We start from the raw sequence: 16,533 nt of genomic DNA, 5'->3' as shown, positions 1-16,533 counted from the left end.
ATTTAAAAAAAAAAGTCTGGTTGGAGAAGGCGGTGCTTATAAATGACACCTCAGTAGCTCTTCTACTAAACAAGGACAGCTAAGGTATTACGGGAACCAAAGAGCTCTTCCTCTGATGCAAATCAAGCCTGCCAGCTATGGAGCGGTAATTACGGTGGTGTTTTGGTCTGGGCTCCAAAGAGTCATGAAGTTTACAGATGCAAGAAGGGTGGCAGTCCAGGCCCAAATCAATGTGGCTACGGGACCTGTGCCATCTCATCTAGGGTGCCTATTTCTAACCAGGTGGTTCTTTATGTCACAGGTTAGCACCCTACAAGGATGCTCTCAAGCCCCAAGTGTTTGCAGAATGTGGGGCAGGGAGTTCCTGGAACAGACTTCTCAAGTCCAGAGAGGCTGAAAATATCCTGTTTCAGGTATAACTCTGCTCTAAAAGGCACTAGACCCCTTTCACTTGGAAGCCTGCTCCATCTGCTGGGAGGCAAGATAAAATACACGCGGTCCTTAAAATGCCACCCTCGTGATGCCACCAGTTTTCCGGCCTGGCAGGGCCTTTTCCATAACCTCCACTTCAGGGGTGAGGAAGGATCGCTGGGTCCCTTTTGATGCATGTGGTGGAAATACACATCACTTAATACTTGAAAAGCTAGACTGAGCCGTGGTGATGTCCTAAGATCAAAAACCCAGAGAGAACCAGGCGGCCCTGCTTTAGCCTACTTCTCCTGGGGCCTATGGTCCAGCACCTCCGTGGGCTGTGGGGAGGTGATGGGGCAGCCTGGCAAAACACAACGGAGTCGACATTTCCAGAACAAACACCCAGAGAATGAGCTGCAGACACCCGGTCCGGGCACTTACCTTGCACTGCCCAGACACACAGATGGCCGTGCCATTCTGGTCACAGGGGGTGCCGTCAATGACCTTCTCAGCTTGCCGAACGTAGAAGCGGTAGCCCATTGCTTGGCAGTTCAGCTCACACTTCCGATTGCCCTTCACTATCAAAAACAAAACAAAAAACATTTTTTTTTCTTCCGGTATTCTTTACCGAGCTAAAATTCGCGTAACATAAAAAGAACCATTTTAACCAAAGTGTACAACTCAGCAGTTTTTAGTATATTCCCAGTGTTGTACAGCCATCACCACTAATTCCAGAACATTTTTATCATCCCAGAAAGAACCCCTGGACCTGTTCACTGCCACTCCTCCCAGATCTTGGCAACCATCAGTCCCTTTCCTGTTTTTGGATTTGTCTATGCTAGATGTTTCATATTTACACACTTCTTTTCCTTAAGATTTTACTTTTTTATCTGAGGGAGAGAGCACGAGGAGGGGAGGGGCAGAGGGAGAGGGAGGAGTCGACTTCCTGCCGAGCGGAGAGTCCAATGCAGGACTTGATCCCAGGACCCTGAGATCATAGACCTGAGCCGAAGGCAGACGCTTAACTGACTGAGCCGCCCAGGCGCCCCATAATCACACATTTCTTAAATCTGCATTGACGTTATGACATCTCCCAATATCTGATGGTTGAGGGATGGGATTGGGTCTTGATCTACTGGCATGCAGCAGAGATCCGATGTTAAGCAGTTATCATAAAGGGATTCTTAAAGAATCTCCCAACGCAAATAATAGACTCTCCTTTTAGAAATCCTCCCATGCTTTAATATAATCACGATTATATCTCACTTATCAGCAACCACAGTGAGCCCACAATTTTTATGTTCTGCTGTAAAATTTTTGTTTTACTATTTATGCAGTTATATCACTTTTATGCTCTGTTAAACAGCTGGAGTTTCCTGTAATAATTCCTCCACTATGCAATATTTAAGTCGTCTCCCCATCACCTTAGGTGGAAGTCTAAAGTCCTTAGCAAGAGATAAAACAGAGCCTCACCTTGCCTACCTTTGCTTTCTTGGTTCCTACTATTCCTCCTTAAATCCTTGGTCTGTACCCAACTAAGCACTTCCTCTGTCCAGCCATTACTTAACTGTTCCTTCTGCCTTTGCCTCACTTGGCTAGTATCTGTTTCTACTTGGCATTAGTTCCCAGGTCACCTCCTCTGGGAAGCCCTCCATGGATCCCGATCTTGCCTATACACCCATCCATCTGATCTGGCCCCCTCCATGATAAGGTAAACCTTGCTGAAGCGTAGTCTTGGGGGACCACAAGGATGTGTCTGTTGCATTCACTTTTGTATCCCCAGCACAGTACAGAGGTGGGGACCTAACAAATGCTCCAACAATCCCTGAGGAATAAAGGAAGGAAGGAAGGAATAAATACGGGCTTTTTTTTTTTTTTTTTTTTTTGCCTTTCTCTCCTCTCCCCTGACCAGTACTCCCCTATAGAGTCTTTCTCTATATTCCTGTTACTTTACCCAGAGCCTGGCACACGGTCAATGCTTCATAATAAATGCTAAATTAATTACTGCTACAATCAATATCTTCAGAGCAATGTAGCTGCCTTCAAAATAAGAATTAGAAAATTTTTCAGGCGAGACCTATTTCCATATCCAAAACAGACAGACAAGCCAAGTACACAATGGTTTTTTTTAACTGTTTTTGGAGACAAGACTAATGCTATGCTCAGCCATAGACAGCATGCTCCAGGGTCATGCCTTTGTCTGAAAATCTGATTACTGGATTGGATAACACTGACTTTTTCCTACACAATACAATACATCATATTTTCCCCAGTGTGGCTGCCTCACTGTCATAGCAATGAACTTCTCTCCAAAGCCACTGAAAACTGCTAACAGGAAATAACCTCTGGGAGCCTCTGGGACCACATGGTTTAGGGAACACTGAATCTTCTATGTACTCTGAGCTCTATCTTTGGAGTCAAGAGACAGGGTTTCTTACCCTGGCTGCCCAAAAGATGTAAGAGGTGATCTTGGGAAAATCAAAGAATATCAAAGATGGAAGCACCTTTGGGAATTATCTAAAACCAAGCCATCATTTTGTAGATTAAAAACACAACACCACAACAGGCCTAAGAAAGAAGGTGCAAGTTAGAGGTAAACAAGTCTCCAAAGCTTGCTTTCTCAGGTCATCTATCTACCCAGACCCTGCTTCCTCCTTCCCAGCTCCTCACTTTCTGAGTTGACAGCAGGAACTACCAGGTGCATTGCATTTTAAGTAATAAAAGTGTCTGAAAGGCAGCCTCATATGAGGCCAGGGTTTTGAGTTCTCACTTCTCTTGGCTTTCTCCCAACTCTTCTAGCCATTGGGATACTATCATTGGCAGCCACACTTATTTCTCAATATTCGCAACCATATTACAGAAGAACATTCTGAGGACAAAAAGCATGGCTGAATGTGAGACAATGATGAAAGAATCTCTGAACAGCTACACGGAAACAACCTAGAGGCCTGGCCTCCAGTCTGGGCTCCTCCTATCTGTGGTCCAAACCAGCCACTAGGTCTGGCCCTCTGCCGATGTGGTTGACAGTGTCCCTGCCTTCTTAGACTTGCAAGAAGGAAAAAGGAGGCTCTAGCAAAGAAGTGAAACCTGCAGACAAGGGGATTGCCTCACAGAATTGCCTAGAATCCTGCTGCCTTAGGTGGAATACTCAACCTGGTGCATCTCACCAAAGTACATAAGGACTGACTTTTCTTGGCCCTGCATACACTTCCCAGCCACTTCCAAATTCCACATAAAAATATATTTGCAGGACTTCAGATTAAGGTTTTTCATGGTTAATCACTTTCTTCCTTTTTTTCCCCCATGGATACAATTCTCATGCCAAGAGCCTCTATAAGCAGATTTTATCACGGTTTTATCAGTGCAGAGAGAGGAGGAAAACAGAAGAGTGGTCATGAGCAAGGAGCAATGGGCTGGGAGCAAAGTGGGCACATCGTTCTTCCCCTGATTCTCTTAGTGCTCTTCCTCTCTGTTCTCATCTAATCCCTAAATGTCCTCCCCACCCGAAAGGGAACACTTTTCTATTCCACACACTTGAGGGGGTGATTCTCAGTATGTCCCAGGACCAGAAGTATAGCATCACCTGGGAACTTGTTGAAAATGCAAATTCTGGAGCCTTATCTCCAGCTCCTACATCAGAAACTCTGGCAAGTGGTATATTAACAAGCCCTCAGGGTGATTCTGGTGCACATTCAAGTTTGGGAGCCACTGCTATAAGGAAAATCAAGTAGTGCGAAGCCTTGGAAGCAGCTGGCTATTCTTACTGTGAATCAAAGATATTCAAATTCCACACCTAAATTTCAAAGGTAATATGAGTACTATCTGTAATTAGTAATTTTGCCAGGTATCAGGATCCCTGATATTAAAAAAAGTTCTCTTATCATTAAACAAACAAACAAAAATGCTGCAAATTACACAAGAAAATTCAGGTTACTTAGACTAAAGCAGCTAACAGCTAAAGCTACCCTCAAATAATAGGTTAAATATTTAAATCACTCACTGAACTGTGTTGCCTTAGAAAACCCACTTTGACCCATAAGAGTCAAAGAGATTTTTATTTTTTTAAATATATTTTATTTATTTATTTAAGAGAGAATATGAGCAGGGGGAGGGGCAGAGGGAGAGGGAGAAACAGACTCCCTGCTGAGTAAGGGGAGGGCTGAGCCATGCAGGGCTCAATCCCAGGACCCTGAGATCATGACCTGAGCTGAAGACAGATGCATAACCACCTGAGCCACTCAGGCACCCCAAGAGTAAAGACATTTTTTAGGTGAAAAAGGATGAAGAAATAGAGAAGGAGTTAACAGTTACAGAATTTTGGAAGCAAAAGGACCCATGCAAATGACATAGCAGACCCAAGAAAACTGATCCTAAGCAGGAATTAAAGCAAGTTACCTAATATTGTTGCATCTCCAAGAAATAACTTTACATAGGGCAGAAAGTAGGCCTAAACACAGAAAACTCATCTGTACAGGTGGTTAAGAAGTAGTTAGGGATTCCACTTTCCAGAATGGTTAGCTCAAAGCCTCTGAAAATTGAGTCTTTCATAAAAATCAATGAGAACACTGTCAAAAGACAGCTGGAGTGGCTATACTAATATCAGACCAAATAGACTTTAAGATAAAAATTGTTACTAGAGACAAATAATAGCGTTTTAGGGGCACCTGTGTGGCTCAGTGATTGAGCATATTCCTTTGGCTCAGGTCGTGATTCCGGGGTCCTGGGATAAAGTCCTGCATCAGGCTCCCTGCAGGGAGCCTGCTTCTCCCTCTGCCTATGTCTCTGCCTCTTCTCTGTGTCTCTCATGAATAAATAAATACAATCTTTTTAAAAAATAGCATTTTATAATGACAAAAGAGTCAATCCATTAGGAAGACAACATCAGAGCCCCAAAATCCATGAAGCTAAAACTGAAAGAATTGAAAGGAGAAATAGGCAATTCAACAAAAATAGTTTGAAATGTTGACACCACACTTTCAATAACGAACAGAACAACTAGACAGATCAGCAAGGAAACAGAAGACTTGAACAGCATTATAAACCAACTAGACCTAATAGCTGTCTATAGAACATTCCACCTATATACTTATAGGATAAGTAAAACTATCTGTATTCACAGATGACCTGATCTTGTATATAAAAAAATTTTTTAATATGCCAAAAAAATCTATTTGAACTAATAAAAAGTTAATCGAGGTTACAGGATATAAGATCAATATGCAAAAATCAACTATTTCTATACACTATCAATAAACAAGGTGAATGTGAAATTAAGAAAATAATTCTATTTACAATAGCATCAAAAAGAATAAAATATTTAGGAATAAATTTAACACAGGAAGTTTAAGATTTATATATGGAAAACTACAAAATATTTTTGAATGAAATTAAGAAGACCCAAATAAATAGAAAGACAACCCATGTTCATGAATCAAAAGACTTAATATTAAGATGTCAATATTCCCCAAATTGATCTATAGATTCAACACAATACCAATCAATATACCAGCTGTCTTTTTTGCAGAGATTAACAAGCTGTCCCTAAAACTGATATGGAAATGCAAGGAACCAACAGCCAAAATAACCTTGCAAAAAGAAAGTTGGAGCACTCATACTTCCTGATTTTGAAATTTACTACAAAAGTACAGCAATAAAGACAGTTTGATATCATAAGGCCTGACATATAGATTGGACAAGATAGAATTGAGAATCCAAGAATGAACCTTTATATATATGGTAATTGATTTTTGACAAGAGTGCCAAGACAATTCAACGGGAGAATAGTCTTTGCAATAAATAATGTTGGGACAACTTTGCATATCTGCATGCAAAAGAATAAAGCTGGACCCCTACTTTGCACCATATATGAAAATTAACTCAAAAGGGAACATTAACCTAAATGTAAGAGCTAAAACTATAAAATCCTTAGGAGAAACATAGGCATAAGTCTTTATGATAGTGATTTCATCAATGGTTTCTTAAATAATACGATATCAAAAGCACAAGTAACAAAGAAAAAAAATAGATGAACTGGGCTTCATCATGGAACTCCACTGAGAAAATGAAATTACAACCTAAGGAACAGAACAAAATTTTTGCAGATCATGTATCAGATAAGACACCTGTATCTCTAAAGAACTTTTATAACTCAACAGTGAAAAGATAATTCAATTTAAAAAATGGGCAAAGATTTTGAATAGGCAGCTCTCCATGGGAAATATATAAATGGCTATTAAGCACAGGAAAAGATGCTCAATATTATTTGTCATTTAGGAAATAAATCAAAACCATGATGAGACAGCACTTCACACATATTAAGATGGCTTAAATTAAAAAGACAGTAAGAAGAGACGTAGAGAAATCAGAACCTTTGTACAATGCTCATAGGATTCTAAAATGGAAGAGTTTCTTTGGAATACATTTGACGATTCCTCAGAATTTTAGACAGTGTTCCCATATGACCCAGCAATTCCACTTTAGGTATATACCTATGAGAAATGAAAGCATACTTCAAAAAACCTGTACACGAATATTCATAACAGTATTATTCACAATAGCTAGGAAGTGGAATCAATCTAAATGTCCCTCAGCTGATGAATGAATAAACAAAATATGGTGTATCAATACATTATTCGACAACAGAAAAGAGAGAAGTACTGATATGTACTCTGACATGTATGAATCTTGAAAATGTTGTACTAAGTGAAGGAAGCCAGTCACAAAAAGTCACCCATTGTCTACATTTATATGAAATGCTCAGAATAGGCACATCTTTAGAGGTAGAAAGTAGATTAGCAGTTGCCAGAGGAGAGAATGTAGAGTGAATGTCAATGGGTATGGACTTTCTTCTTGAGGTTCACACTGAAATTATTTAGTGGTAATGGTTGCAGAATTCTCAAAATACACTAATAAACACTAAACTGTAGTATTTAAATTGGTGGCTTTTACAGTATATGAATTTTATCTCAATAAAGTTTTTTTTTTTTTTTTAAAGCAGCAGCAGCAACAGCAGCAGCAGTTAGCTTCCTAGATCTCCAGGAAATCATCAAATAAATAAATAATAAATCATCAAGAAAATTTCTGTCTCCAGAGTTTACCAAGTGCCCAGGACAATAATGATGTTAGGGGTAAGATTTGATTTTACCCTACTTATAATTAATAAGTTAGCCTGACTGTTTCTTGGTTATAGACAGAGGATACAAGACTCCTGAGTCAGAGAGAAAGGACTTTATTGCTCTTGGAAGAACCAGCAGCATGAGCATCAGTATGTTTATACCAATTCCCCTTGCCTTCAAGTCTCACAGAGGCAATGCACCAGGGCCTGGATGAGGTAAGGGACACTTGGCTTGAGGAATCTGCTGCATTTATGGGGAAGCAATAGGAGCCCTGCTCTTTGTCCTGGGTGAAGCTGTATCTCATCCTTCAAGGTTGCTCCTTGCAAATGCGACCTTGGGAAGGGACCTGGTTTTAGGGAGGGTAAAGCCTTGCATTCTTGGCATAGTCTGCAAGACCTGTAGCAACATAAGAAGTGTCTCCTAATGAAGGGATGATAACAAGACCAAGGCACATGGCTGTGAAACTTTAAGACACTTGGGACAAAGAAAACACAGACTACCAAAGAGGGAAAAAAAAAAAACAAAATGGTATTGCATTTCTCAACAGCAACTTTGAAAGCTAGAAGATAATTGAGCAATGGCTTGTAATTTTTGAATGAAAGTCCTTTCTAGAATTTTATATCAATCACAAGAATTCTATATCTAGTCAAATTATCAACCTTTGAGAAAAATAAAGGCATTTTCAGAAATTCAGTTCTTGTACAATTTACCTCTGACATACACTTCCTAGAGAACACATTGTACCACAATGAAAGAACCAAAGAAGGTGTGGATCCTTCTAGAAGGTGTGGGATCCAGGAAATAAAAGATCTAACTCAAGAGAGAAGCAAGAGGGAATTCTGAAGACCAGGGTGAAAGGGAGCCTTGGTGAGACAAATGTGCACTAAGCCAGGACTAGAGCAGGTCAGAAGGATTACGGAGAGGGGTGGCTGGGTGGCTCAGTCAGTAGAGTGTCTGACTCTTGATCTCAGCTCAGGTCTTCATCTCAGGGTTGTGAGTTCAAGCCCTGTGTTAGCCTCCACACTACTTAAAAAAAAAAAAAAGAGGCAGAGAAGGAGAAGGTGAAATGGATAAAACATACAATCAACTTTAAGATATTGATATTTTACAATATCAAGATATCAAGTGATTGATAGAAGATTTACACAATTCAGAAGTGCTTGAGGTTACGTTAGTGTGAGGTACATAGAAAAGCAGACAAACGAAAAAGAAAAAGGTATTTATTAACCACAAAGAAAACAAGGATTTCAGGAAGAGAAAAGTAATCCCAGCACATGGATGGATGCTGCAGTGTGAAGCCCAGATTACCCACCAACAGCCCCCAATCCTGGTCAAACCCCCCATTCCCTGCCCCCAGCAGCTGGAGGCGCCGCCTGCTGGGAGCTCACGGCTGTATCTTTCTGGAACTTGCTCTCAGCCTAAGGGAGCCACCTCATTGCAAGGTTAAGCCTCCTCCCAGGGAGCCCCCAACAACTGGTCCCTGTGATCACACAAAGACTGAGTGGGTCTCAGTTTTGAGTAACTCTGCAAGCTAGCCCAGCTCAGAGCCATCCCACTCTGCATCTCACACCCTCACAGGTCTTCTTCCAGGATCACTCACCAGTACACACTGGACATGAATCTCTGCCTTAGGCTCGGCATCCTGGAGACCTGACCTAAGCTAGTCCACCATATGGCTCAGCTGTGAAAAGCATGCACACGGTTGTTCTGCAAGCAGTGGTTACCAATCAAACCAAAGCTAAAACATAATTACACAAAGAGAGGGTGGGATGGGAGTGTGCATGTGTGCTGAGGCGGAAGGAGAGGATGGTGAAAGTGGGCTCCATCCTCATGTTCAACAGAACACACCTGGGACTGAAAAATTCAGAAGTAATGCAAGCAGTACCTACAGATATGAGGGTAAATCAAAAGAACAGCCAAAATAGTTGGGCGGGGGGTAAGAAATAATGGAGGAGGGGCAAAAATTGTGGACATATTTCTTTTTCTTTGACATATTTGTTTCTATAAAATATATGCCCTGCATATCTGGGATTAAATGATTAAAGTTAATTTATTTTATTTTATTTTTATTTTATTTTTTAAGTTTGATTTTAATTTTTAAGAAATTTTTAAAGTTAATTTTGAAAAGAATGTCAAGGGATGCCTAGGTGGCTCAGGTCATGGTCCCGGGGTCCTGGGATCGAGTCCCACATCAGGGTCCCTGCAGGGAGTCTGCTTCTCCCTCTGCCTGTGTCTTGGCCTTTCTTTCTGTGTCTCTAAATAAATAAATAAATAAAATCTTAAAAAAAGTAAAATAAAAAATAAAAAGAACGTCAAACACTCAAGTTCAACAATTTAAGTTTCCAGAAACGGAATCCATCGGCACACTTTCTGTCAATGGAAGGCTCCCTCCCATCTATGTTCAAAATTAACACGAAACTGTCAGCCGCCCTGCTGTCTTTTCAGGAACTCTGCAGAAGTGGGACAGCAAACCCAACTGCTGTTCTCTAGGAAAGAAAAACGTTGCGATGGTGTGGAGACTGGCCTTGAGCTAGCTTCGTTAGGTTTGCGTTAGCTGGGAAGCAAGAGTGTCGGGAAGCAAGGTTCACACCTTTCCCGTATCTGCACATTCTCCCATCCTCGTGGAAGCAGGGAGAAAATTGCATGGAAGAAAAGTGGAGAAATTCTGTGCCTAAATACCCAAGGCTATTCTTAGAGAATGGGTAACATCTGTGCTGAGTTTCAGGTCCATTCAAACTTCACAAGTTCACTCCAAGTTTAGCACCGAAATCTTAATTTCCCAGGCTCGAGTTCCGTTTTTTTTTTTTTTTTTTTTGGTGGAATATATGATATCCCTGTTCAAGAAAAGCAGCCTCGTAAATGCAGCTCATAAAGCCTGGACGTGGCGGGGTGCTCACCCAACACATGCTGATGAGTGAAGTGTAAACGAATTAGAAACACGTGGAGCAAAGTCTTAAGTGTATGGGCAGGGTTTAGGGTTTACATCAAGGAGAAGGGGTTGGCTCAAAGCTGGGGCAGGGGGACAGAGTTTGCAGCGCCTGGTGGGGCAGTGGGGAGGGGGGGATGTGAATAATCCAGGGACAGCCAAGCCAGGCTCGACCTCTGCCAACTGCATTGTCCATGCGGTACCCCTCCCGCGTATGACAAAGCATCTGTCTGCCCTTGAACTCCGCATTCTGGACTTGACCGGGATGATTACTCTTTGAAACAGCCTTCCCCCCAGACTGCATTTTCCAGGACAAAGTTATGGAAAATAAGATGAGGAGCATGCCTCTAAGAGCTCAGACTCTTCTCTGGAATTAGAAAACTGTGCTGAAAAAAGTCAGAAGAGAAGAGGGACGAGACTGCGGCATTCTTAGCTTTTCCTATTCCAAAAAGGAAATTGTTTGGGGGAGCGGTCTGTGATTAAAACTTAAATGCAAAAACATGCAGCCTATCAACTGCTAACATCCCTACCCTTCAATCCCACACTTGTGACTACTAGAGAATTTAAACTGCAGGGACACCTGGGTGGCTCAGCGGTTGCCTGGCTGTCTTCAGCTCAGGGCGTGATCCCGGAGTCCTGGGATCGAGTCCCACATCGGGCTCCTTGCATGGAGCCTGCTTCTCCCTCTGCCTGTGTCTGTCTGTCTTTCTGTCTCTCTGTGTGTGTTTCTCTCAAGAAGAAATAAATAAAATCTTTTTTAAAAAATTTAAACTTCAGAAGTTCACATGCAGTGCCCCTCTCAATCTTATTTAACCATTTAACCAAGTCTTTTTTTTTTTTTTTTTTTTAACCGACAGTCTTAATAGGCTTGGAGATCTAGATTATTTACAGTGAACAGAAATGTCTTTTGGAAATTCTGAAAAATTATTGGCTCGATGTTCCACAGGTGGTAAATCCCTCTTAGCGTCATCACTCACACTTGAACATAGTTCTGGTCTGCAACACTCGAAGCCAGTGGTTCTCAAACGCTAGTGTGTTCAGAGTCACCTGGAGGTCTTGTCAAAGCACAGATTGATGGACTGCCTCCATGCCTACGGTTTCTGATTTATTAGGTCTGGGGTACAGCCCCCAGATTCTGCATTCTAACAGGTTCCCAGGCGATGCCTTTCCTCTGGTCCAGGAACCACACTTTGAGAATCACTGTTCTAACTGAAACTATTGAACCAGGATGGAGAAAGGAGACCTGGCCTAACCATACCACTACCTGACACCTTGGGAACGAATTGTCAAAGTCGCCATGAAAAAAATGATGTATGGTCGGCTAAGTAAAACTTTACAGCTCTATGCATGTAAGCCGGCCAGTCACGACTGCAGCCATGAGGCTTGCAAAGAGGAAGTCCCCCTTCTGAGCTGTCAGGTGTAGCCCGGGTCATGCAAAGGGCGGAGAGGGAAAAGGAGCTTCTCTTTCCTTAGCATCTGCATTTGGATTTGGCTGCCTAACCTATTCCTATCTTTTACAGTTTTTATTTACTATTCTATTTTTTTAAAGATCTTATTTATTTTTTCATGAGAGACACACAGAGAGGCAGAGACACAGGCAGAGGGAGAAGCAGGCTCCCTGCAGGGAGCCTGATGAGGGACTCGATCCCTGGACCCTGGGGTCACAACGTGAGCCAAAGGCAGACACTTAACCACTGAGCAACCCAGGTGCCCCCCTTTTACAGTTTTTATATGTCTACCGTTTATTGAGCACCTACTACATGTCAGCTCCATCACAGATATTAACCCAGCAGGTCCTCACCTATGGAGGACGAGGACATGGAGGCTCAGGCAAGCTTAGTGACTTGCTCCCAAGGCAAAGGTGGTAGGTGGTGGAGCTTGGCTTTGAGCCTGGGGCTGTGGGACACCAAGGCGCTGGTCCCACGGCACCACCATCCTCCCACTCTGTGCTGGAGCCCACATGTATTCCCAACAGGGCTTCCCACTGCTGTCCTGCCAAGGGGTTACAGCTCGGCACCACTCACCCCAAAGTAACCTACTGGAAGCCAAGTTACCTCCCTAGCTAGCTTGAGCATCCCTGCATCTCTTGGGTATCTCAGGACTTTGTGTCTCCCCAGGGCAGTGCTAAAGGAAGCCTGTTTCCTGCCTCATTCCCGTGGCTCCAGAAAGTAGCCTCACTTTCTATGTGGATTCTAAGGCTGCGCCCCTAACCTGCCCAGGTCCTTGGACAGATGTGCCCTGGGACTGGACACCAGCTGCTGGCTGTCGACCCCTCCTTCTATTCCTGCCCTAATATTGTGATAGAATGAGAAATGTATTTGGTTTTGGTCCTCAGTTCCTGGCACAGAACTTCTAAACCCCTTGTGATTCCCTGAGTGATGGGGGGGGGGGGGGGAGTTCGTTATTCACAATACGCCCCTTTCAACCATCCCTGAGCTTATGTTCATGACTGACTGTTGGTTGGGCCCCAATAACTGCAGATGGGAGCTGAAGGACCAAAGAGTGTTTAGAGGGTTGGAACTACAGCTCCACTCTGACCTCCAGGGAGAAAGGCAGGGGCTGGAAACTGGGTAATGACCGATAGCCAATGATTTAATCATTCATGCTTATGTAATGGAACCTCCATAAAAAACTCTAAGTGACAGGGTTTAGAAAACTTCTGGATTGGCGAGCGTACCCAGTGCTGGGAGGGCGGCATGCCCGACGGAGGCCGTGGAGGCTCCGCGCTCCTCCCCTCATACCCTGCCCTATGCATTTCTTACAACTGGCTGTTCCTGAGTTCTACCTTTTATAATAAACTGGCAACAGAAAGGAGACAGTTTTTCCTGACTTCTCTGAGCCATTCTAGGAAGTTCTCAAACCTGACGAGGGGGTCATGGGAACCTCTACTTGGAGCCAAGTTGGACAGGAGTAACCTGGTGACACAGTACCTGCAAATGATATCTGAAGTGGGGGACGGGCTTGGGGGACGGCCTCTAACCTGGAAGGTCTACACTAACTCTGGGTGATTGGTGGCAGAAGTGAATTAAATTGTAGGACACCTGGTTGGTGTCTGCAGAGAACTGGAGAATTGCTTGGTGTGGAAAACTCACACATTTGGTTTCAGAAGCACTGTGGGTAGAGACCTTCCTAGCGCTTCCCTCCTCCCCATGGCTCCTAGCTTCCATGGAGGACGGTCTCACCCTCTGCTGCCAGACGCCAGGTCTTCTTCTGGGTTGACAGCCACGCCACGGATGTGCCTTTCTAGGGCACAACATGACTTTCTTCAGGACAGGACACATTCCTGTCAGTGCAGCAAGCATTCAAGAAATCCCTCTTACTCTGGGAAACGAACAAGGGGTGGTGGAAAGGGAGGTGGGAGGGGGGTGGGGGTGACTGGGTGACGGGCACTGAGGGGGGCACTTGATGGGATGAGCACTGGGTGTTATGCTGTATGTTGGCAAATCGAACTCCAATTAAAAAAAAAAATCTCTCTTACGCCCTCCATCTGCTCTGCCGCCAGGCCGTGTCTTTCATTCATTCTGGATTCTTCTCTTCTCATTCACTTCTCCTGTTAAACCCCAGCCCAGGCCCTCATGAGCCTGTGCCAGGAGGTTACAGGGTCCCCTGGCTGGGTTTCCGGATTCCAGCTTCCTACCTTTTCCCCATTCATCCGGCTTAAGCTACATTTACCTCCCAAAACTTTCTTCATCAGGAAAGAGGGGGTCCCCTCTTAAGAACCTGTCAGAGACCTACACTCCTTTCCCATAAATCCTAAATGACGACCCTCCCCACTCCAGCCTTCCCCAAATGCCCCATGCCCCGTTCCCCTTGGTTGGTACACTTCACGTTCTATTCTCTGCTTAAATCAGTTCTACTTGACCTTCCAGATGTGGCTCAGTCCACCCGCTCCTGGAAGCTTCCCCAGACCATACTTGCCCCACTGATCTAGCTATCTCTACTCTAAATAGAACGTCACACCTAGAAAGAGCCTATCACCGAACCCCTCAGTTTACATAGCAGAAAACTGAAGCTCAGCGGAGTGAACACCCTTGCGTGAGTCATGCTGGGTTCATCAACGACCTCACCACACTTAAAATACAGATGGGGCCTCCTAAATGAATAATGACGATACCTAACAGGGCTCATTGCGTAGTACTCCTAGCACGCCAAGTACTGCGTGAGATTCAGCATGGGCTTTACTCCATCCTCTCCTCACAACTCAGAGAATCAGCTCTTGTTATTTTCCCATTCGACAGACAAGGAACCTGAGGCTCAGAGAGGCTACAGGACCACTAGAAAGCAGTGAGCCTGCAGGGTTCCCATCGCGGGTTGACCCAGAAACAGAATTCTTCTTCTCAACGCCTGTTGAACCCTTGCTTCTCTCATCTGAGCACACATTGTGTCCCTAAATAGAAACTTACTTCCTTGAGGTAAAGGATAGTGCTTCACAGGATACCACGTATGAAGCAATGTTCGTTCATTCACCCCAAAAAACCACTTATTCGGCATCTACTGTGTGCCAGGCTCTGTGCCAGGATCTAGGTATAAGCGAGTTAATAAGACAGTCTTGGCGATGCCTGGGTGGCTCAGTGGTTGAGCACCTGCCTTTGGCTCAGGGTGTGATCCTGGGGTCCTGGGATCGAGTCCCGCATTGGGCTCCCTACGAGGAGCCTGCTTCTCCCCCGGCCTATGTCGCTGCCTCTGTCTCTGTGTCTCATGAATAAATAAATTAAATATTTCTAAAAAGACAGTCTGGGCAATCAGCACTCATTCATTTTATGAATTTGCCCCCTCAGTAAATATTTACTGGGAGTCTACCTTATTCCAGGTACTATATAGTAAGAGTCAAGGGAGCGATAAGAAAAAGAGGCCAAGTCCCTGACCCAGTGCAAGTGCAAGACCAAGTGCTCCCCTAGCCTCACGGGGAGGGCAGCCACTCGCTAGCTATCCACCCAGACAAATGTGAGTCTCTCACCGTGAAGGACAGTTTGCCACGTGAAGGGCCAGGGAGGAGACAAGAGGACTCAAGGCAAAGGGACACCGGAGGCCACGTCAAAGCGGACGGTGAGGGCAGACGATATGAGGTGAGCTTGCAGAGGCAGATCCAGGCCACACAGCCCTTCACTCTCACGGAAAGCACGAACACTTGTCTAGAGTCGTACACAGCACCGTGGCCTGCACTTTTCCAGAGAGTAGAACAGAGAACAGCAGTAGCTTCCTGTTTGGAGCAAGTTGCTAGACGCGGAGTCTCACGGGAATGGGATAGGCCGACGTCGTCCCAGTTGCCCAACCTCTTTCTGAAAGGTTTCCTTTTTCCCTCATGTCACAGTAAATCTACGGCTGGAAAAAGTGACTGAAAACAAATCCCATTATGGAAAAAACACCACGCCGTTCAAAACTCTTCAAGCTGTGGGACACGTAGTGTTACATCTTAACATGTTACATTTAATAAAAAATAAACGTTTGAAGTGGGTTCTGTCTGTAGAAAGCCAGCTTGGCCAACTGTCAGGAAAGCAGCCTGACAGCTGTGCTAGAAGCAGGAGGTCATAACCGGTTTCTTTCAGCGTGGGGGAAACACAAGGTCTAGCGGAGCGGATCCGGACATAGTAATATATGGAACATATACATATCCCCCAGAAAAATGAGGTGGCGGGGGCTTTTCTTGTCAAGAAGTAAGGATGTTAAAAAAAAAAAAAAAAAAGAAGTAAGGATGTTGAGAGCTCTCAGAAGGAACTCACGGCAGAGAACTCCGGACCAAATGCCACAGAAAATAGAAGTCTCAGAAGCCAGGGAAACCCAGAGGCCGAGGAAGGGGTGCTAGCTCTGCAGGTGACAGCCAGAGGAAGAGGCTGGACTTCCCTCACCTGGGAAGAGGCTGGGAAGTCCCATCACCTGCTATTACCATCTTAGTGAAATACGCGTGCACGTATGTGCATGCGGGTGTATACGCTGTGGACATATGCGTGTCGTGTGGCTACGATGTCAGTGTGTGTATATGATGTATACACCTGGGTGCGTGAATATGCATGTGTGAATGTACGTTTATGTGTCTGTGTGCACGTGTGTACGTGTGTGTGGACACGTGTGTCCTCCAGGCTG

General features: G+C 44.2%; 1 protein-coding gene across 2 annotated transcripts in view; it reads right to left on the bottom strand.

Moving 5' to 3' along the window:
* The window catches only part of THSD4 (thrombospondin type 1 domain containing 4), a 564,963-nt gene that overhangs the window by 309,641 nt on the left and 238,789 nt on the right, over nt 1-16,533 (bottom strand). For both annotated transcript variants that reach the window (XM_025472293.3, XM_049104441.1), the window contains exon 7: nt 853-989. In XM_025472293.3, coding sequence (XP_025328078.1) covers nt 853-989 — 137 coding nt within the window. The remainder of the gene's footprint in view (nt 1-852; nt 990-16,533) is intronic.

This window comes from Canis lupus, chromosome 30, assembly GCF_003254725.2.
Source record: "Canis lupus dingo isolate Sandy chromosome 30, ASM325472v2, whole genome shotgun sequence".
NCBI lineage: Eukaryota > Metazoa > Chordata > Mammalia > Carnivora > Canidae > Canis > Canis lupus.
The sequence above is the reverse complement of the archived record's forward strand: the minus strand, read 5'-3'. Positions and strand labels throughout refer to the sequence as shown.